General features: G+C 46.3%; 1 protein-coding gene and 1 long non-coding RNA gene across 3 annotated transcripts in view; one reads left to right on the top strand and one right to left on the bottom strand.

The window, feature by feature from the left end:
• Positions 1–870: 870 nt before the first annotated feature.
• The window catches only part of ENDOD1 (endonuclease domain containing 1), a 27,352-nt gene continuing 21,698 nt past the window's right edge, over positions 871–6,524 (bottom strand). The window contains exon 2 of the mRNA XM_086678608.1: positions 871–5,152. Coding sequence (XP_086534734.1) covers positions 3,950–5,152 — 1,203 coding nt within the window. The 3' untranslated portion in view covers positions 871–3,949. The remainder of the gene's footprint in view (positions 5,153–6,524) is intronic.
• The window catches only part of LOC147576829 (uncharacterized), a 5,785-nt gene continuing 4,360 nt past the window's right edge, over positions 5,100–6,524 (top strand). The window contains exons 1-2 of one of the 2 annotated variants that reach the window (XR_015241187.1): positions 5,100–5,202; positions 5,920–6,070. This is a non-coding gene — a long non-coding RNA (uncharacterized LOC147576829). Of the gene's footprint in view, positions 5,203–5,847; positions 6,071–6,524 lie in introns of those variants that run through there. The other variant, XR_015241186.1, reaches the window with a different exon arrangement.

Genomic DNA, 6,524 nt, shown 5'->3' with positions numbered 1-6,524 from the left:
TCATTTTGACTCCAGAGCCTGGGCGCCACCGTTAGGCCATGCTGTTCCTAGGAGTGACCTTGACCTACCACCTCCCAAGAGTGTCTCACAGTAGACTCCTGTACACTGAGCACAGCCAACAAAGACAAGTGGTCATGAGGGCTTTCTTTGTTGAAATTCCAGCTTAACAACAATTGGCTTGGAGCATAATTATTAGAAATCAAGCCACGATCTGGGGGAAATACCTACAGAAAGAGATGAGGAGAAATTCTGAGAACCCATGTAAGTCAAGCAGTCCACACTGTTTTGTTCCTGGTGTAACATTTTGAAAACACATGTATTATGTGGTGAGCTCGGGTGACATGCTGAATGAGACACAGACTCACGTATCAGATCCTGCCCAAATGGGAAGGCAGCCAAGAATCACCTCCATCCCAGATGGGGTGCCCCACCTAAGGCCACAGAGAAGACTGGTTCTGCTCAGAGACTGCTTGTTATTTTTCATGCTGTGGGGATTCCTAATGAATAAACAAGTGTTTTTGTAATTTTCTATGTGATCCAGAATCAGTGAAGGCGTAAGCCCTTGGTGCTTATTTCTGAAGGACAGATCGCAAATACCTGGTATCCCAGACAGCTTTTCGGAGAAAAGAACACTGAACAGTAAGCCCTCTTTCACTGATCTAACCCTCTTGTATGATTGAAAAAAATTTTTTTAACAAAGCTAGATGAGAGCAGAAACTGCTTGGATTGGTGTGGATAAAGAAGAAAACAGGAAAAAATTAAAATCACAGATAATCCCCAAAGCTCATCTCAACCATTACGATTCTCCTCCTTTAGTTATTTTATGGTTAATAAGATAGATAGAATGACACAGATCGACAGAACAGCTAATGAGTTGTCAGTAATTACTTTATTGAGCATTGCAAGGTGCACAGCATTGTACATAGCTTGAAAATGTCCAATTGGCTTTTGTCACACCCTCCAGAAAGGCTTCCCTAATTTCCATGGTTTTGTGGGCTTTCTTCCTGTGCTCCAGGGGGCACGTTCACTGCAGCACCAGCCATGATATGTTACAGGTTATCCATTGTACCGTGTATTCTCCTCCACTAGATTCCTGAACTCCTCCAAGATGGGATCCGTGTATCGCTGATCTCTGCAACTCTGCAACCTCGATGTTCAAAAATGCATGTTTGACAGATGAACGGCTGACTGAATGACGAGTGCTTCATTCTAGTTCCTTCTCCCAACTCGCTAGTCTGCATGGAGGTGGAAGTGCTGATGGTGAGTGAGAAGCCAACATTCAAAAGGCACAATGGAAAACAGGAGTGTCCAAAGGCGTGGCTGATCCACAGACTAGAAAATTAGCTCCATAATGAGGAAGAGTTGGCTGACCTCTCGTGGGCCTGAGAACATAACACAGCCACAGAAAGTCTTCAAGCCAGAGACAGGGTTCATCGATCCAGAGTCACACCTCAAATTCTCATCTCAAAGCCCAAAGTAGCTCGGTTGGCAAGGTCAGCAGTCCAACCACCTGCTAGAGCCAGTTCCGGTAAACTAGAGGCACAGCCAACCCTCGAGGTCCAGAGTGGAGGGTCTCGGCCACCTAACCTTAAGGATATATTTTGCTTTATTATTCATTCCCAGATTTCACAAAAGGCCACACAAGAATAAATAAATAAGACACTAAACAACTACAGATGAGAAAGGAGCCATTTCCAAATGGCTCTCAAGAAGCAGTTTGGATGCCCTGTTCCTTGCATGGTGCCAAGAGGCTCAAGCTGCCACGGATGCCCCCTTTGGGCCTTGTCGGTATGCAAATATATACCGTGAGGGAATACAGATTCTGCGGGAGGCAGTAAGCATGAGGCTGTGCATGGACGGCTAATCATTTCATCACATAGGCTGAATCCCGTTGATGAGTCAGGGCCTAGACTCTGGTTGATGGATGACGGAGAAAGCCCTGCCAATGGTCCAAGGAGGCAGCTGAGTAGTAACACACACGCACACATTATCTGACATCCCAGGTGTGGCAGGACAGGTACAAAAGACCTTGGCTCCTGGTCTCTCATCAGCTAGCAAAGAAACTAAAGGCAAACCTGGCCCCTCCCTGTGCCTGGGTTTCTTCATCAGTTCGGGGTTTGGCCAGACCATCTCTCTTGTTACTTCGTAGATTCCCTTCCCTTCTGCCAGCAGGATTCTTGATCCCTTAGTACCAAGGCAAACCCTCACCCCTTGCTACCAAGGCGTGCACCTCCACGCCGCTGAAATAAAGGGGAGCCCAACTACAGATGTTCACATTCACGAACAGAAGTGTTGGTAAACTACTGCTCAAGATTCTTGGATAAATCTAGTGCATATCCCCCTATCATGGACTAGTCCGGTGTTCGTAATCCCCAAGATTGTACCGCCAACTGGTCAGGAGAGCTACGCTTCTACTGGGTGCAATTCAATTATTTTTCAGCAAAGTGTAAGTCACTACACTCACATTTCTTGTCTACTGACCAGCTAGCCCATTATTCTTTCCTTGTTGCCTTTCTGGATCCCAGGTGTTGGCAACTAACTTTCAGATGAATGGTACCCTGCACTCCCAAGATCAGCATTTTACACTTGGCCCCTTTCTACCTCACGGCAACTCTTTAGAACGTTCAGAAAAATCCAGATGATTCCAGCTCAGCTGTGGAAGGCAGAGCAAAGTTTGGAAGATACTGCTTTCTCTTTCAGGGCATGATTTAAAATGACAAGTGCTTGATTAAAAAAAAAAAAAAAGGGATTAGCTCTCAAACCAAACTTGCATTAATGGGAGACTTTTCTAGCCTCAAACACACTAAAAAATTATTTCCTAAGACATAGTGATTCTTATTCAAGTTTATATGTATATAAATTTAGATATATACGGATATGGAATTATAGCTAGAATAGTTTTTCTTTTGTGGCTCTTTTATATACACTTCAACCAAAACAATCATTTAAGGACAGAGGTCTGAGTGCTTTATGGTAATGGGGTACTTGCCTGATATATAACAAAGCCTGATCTAGAATATTAAGGAATACAGATTTTCATATTAGCTTAACATGTCAGTCTTTGGGCCCATTCTTGTCAGCCAGAAATTTAATCTACATCAAGTTAATCCAAGCTTGGCTAAGGATGTTCTCAGACCTGCGGCATCTACTCAGAGCAGGGCTCCGACCCTTGCATTCTCTTCTTCACACCTGAGAGGACTGTACTACACTGTTCAAAGGGCGAAAAAATTTCGCCCTTACATTCAAACTCTGTTATGCCACATTTAACATAACATGCTTATCGTTACCTAAAAGAAAAATGCAGCAAAATTCATCTTTGGAAGAAAAAAAAAAAAAAACACACAAACAACCTTACGGGTCCTTGGAAGCCATGGAAAGGTAAGGGATAGAGCAAATTCTTTATCCCTAAGAAAGTGATTTCAGCAGGGGACCATGTCTGCACATTCCCGAGGTCAGCCGAGTTGGAGAGAAAGAGAAGCAAATGAAAACGAAATCAATCCACAGCATCTCTAGCGGTTTGCCCTCAAGTCTCAGAGAAGAACGGAAACAAGATTCCTTTCTCCTTTGCTTCAAAACTCTTTGGATTCAAGTTGCCTTCTAATTCTTCCCTCCTCTGTAATTCTTAGTTATCACAAATGAACACCAGAGAATCTCAGGTGGTCCACCCATAGCAGAGTGAATAAAGATTCTAATGCTTTGGAAGTCTGCCCACACCACACAGATGTCCTACACATAATCCCAGCCTCAACCTTTCCCTTAGGTCAAGTCTAAATTATACCATCTTCCTTTGCAAAAACATGCAAATACCCCTACCAACGCTCAAAATAGAGTGGTAATTGACAGTGAACAGAAACCCATTGCAAAGACAAAATATTCCAGCTTTCTCTACTTAAAAAAAAAAAAAAAATCAAATTCACTGTAACTGGACATGACTGGTTTTTTTTGAGTTCTAGAACTCCCCAGAATTGTCAAAAGTAACCTTATAGCCAATCCTCTTGCAGATACTATAAAAAACCTGGAACAGGCCACCCATAGTACCAAAAGCGGCGTCAAAGAGCAAAGAGACAGTGCCACCGAGGCCCACTGCAATGTCCCTGCACACAATCGGAACCGCGCCTATGGTGTGCACAGGGAAAGCGGCCACATCCACAAGGACTCGGACGGGAATGCCCAGGACGCGGCAAACGGCCTTGAGCAGGCAACAAAGGATCCGCAGAACGGCCCTGATGATTTTGACCATGACTTTGAGTACCTTCCAGGGAATGCTGGCCAGCTCTTCCCCAATGGCCAAGAAGTAGGAGATGGTGGCCGAACCCAGGCGGTAAAGGCAACTTTCTATGCCATTAATCACTTGCTTGGTAACAAACCACAGGAGGTACATAATGTTCTTCAGGATCCCCACTGCAAGATAATAAAGTAACTGGAAAAGCTTGATGACGGGGGTCACGAGCAGGCCCATAAACTTGCCCCAAAAGCTACTCCTCTCCTCAGAGGCCTCTGGGGGTAGCAGAGCAGATCTCTCGCTCTTTGCGCTAGAGCGGGCACTAGCGCCCTCTTCCGATTGCACCGCTCGCTCTTCGTCCTGGACCTGGTTAACCATTTCCAGGATTTTTTTCATTCTCTCCGTGTCTTGCTCGGTTTCGCCGCAGTTGTCCCGGAACAGCTGAGGGTTAAACGGAAGCAGTTTCTCCAATTCTTTCACCATCACGTCCTCTATGACGTCACCGTCCCGGGTGTGCTTGACAAAGCCCATGGCCCAGCCGCTGCCAGGGACGGCACAACAGGCTGCCAGCCAAACAAACGCAGGGACGGTCACTTTGCCATGAACTCTCTGGTCTGAGGGCACAGCGCCTGTGAGGATATACAGGTCTTCCCCACCGCCACACTGAGGGCCCAGGGCGCGGTCCATTAGGCTGTTGAGATTCATGTACCACCGCTCCCGGAAGGACGGGGTCATGGGAGCTGCATTTGTGAGAGCGAACGTGGCCACGTGGAAATCACTGCCAAGGGAGAACGGGAACAGCTGTCCTCTTTGGTAATCAGAATCCACGTAATCTGCACTCAGGGCCTGCTTGCTCCCCAGGTTGTTCACGGAGGCGATGGCATCAGTCTCATCAGTCCCCTCCTTCAGGTTGCTGGCGGGATCGTCAATCTGAAAGAAGAGAGCAAGGACTGAGATGCGTGCTGTTCACAGCGGCGACGGTGCGCTCGAACCCTTCCGCCAAGGCTCTAGAGTCCCTACGGCACGAGCCCTCCTCGCGCTGGGGTTCGGGAGCGCTTGGTCCTCTGTGCACACACGCTTCATCCTAATATCCCATGACACTGGTGTTTGAAAGTGGCTTCTAACTAGACTGTTTCCTGTTTTCTGTCCTGCGTACACTCCACCTGGGTAGAACTGCTCTGTGATAACACCTACTCACACGCACACCCACGCACCCGCACATGCCCGCGCTTGCGCACGCGCGCCCCCCCCGCCCCCCACACACATTGGGTATTACATTATGAAGTCACTTTACCATACCATTTATAAAACATTAAATCCCAGGGTCTTATGATAGTCTGCTAGCTGACCTCCACTGACAGAAATCCCCATTATGATTCCTATGTCTTGTCTTAAAACCAATTTTTTTTTAATTTTTTTTTCAACGTTTATTTTTGGGACAGAGAGAGACAGAGCATGAACAGGGGAGGGGCAGAGAGAGAGGGAGACACAGAATCGGAAACAGGCTCCAGGCTCTGAGCCATCAGCCCAGAGCCCGACGCGGGGCTCGAACTCACAGACTGCGAGATCGTGACCTGGCTGAAGTCGGACGCTTAACCGACTGCACCACCCAGGCGCCCCTTAAAACCAATTTTTTAACCTATGACAAAACTCTTCTGATCCCAAGGTGACGAGTATTTTAATGTCATCTGTTACAGCATCATCTGAAACTCTATCGAGTAAAGGCAGCAAAACAGCTTCCCAGCATCTCCATGCTTGCTTAACTCTGCAGAACAATCAAGTATGTCTTGGGAGGCTCCACTTTGTGAAGGAATGTCAGTGTGTATGGAATTAAAATACCTAACTCAGGTATGGAAAGCCGTACTAGAAATAGTAAGAGTATTTGATTGAGAAAGTTTAATATATTCTTTGACGGGCTGTCATGCAAAGGGCAGATGTATTTTTCCACACTCTCTGCATAGTTTAATGATCTGGTTATTGCCATGATTATAAATTACTGACAACACTGCTCGCTGAAGACAAAAATACGCCTATGATGTAAGAGGTGATTTCAGATTACATTTCTGGGTGACACTTGTCCTTTTGCACGCACCACTTCATCTTACTCTTTGGTTTCCCAGTGGAACCTGTGGATGGAGGAGCAGGTACAAAGCTCTCTCTGTAATCCACCTCCCGGCTGACCTGGTCCCCCTGGGCCACCCACGTCATTTGATATAGTTCCTGTGTTTAGTGGAAAATTTTTTTCCTAATCACATGTTAAGAGGTTTTAGAAAAATGAACTCTCCCCCTCCACCAGCATCCT

Source organism: Puma concolor, chromosome D1, assembly GCF_028749965.1.
Source record: "Puma concolor isolate L17-30 chromosome D1, mPumCon1.1.hap2, whole genome shotgun sequence".
Taxonomy (NCBI): Eukaryota; Metazoa; Chordata; class Mammalia; order Carnivora; family Felidae; genus Puma; species Puma concolor.
Note: the sequence above shows the minus strand (reverse complement) of the source record. Positions and strands in the feature narration are given on the sequence as shown.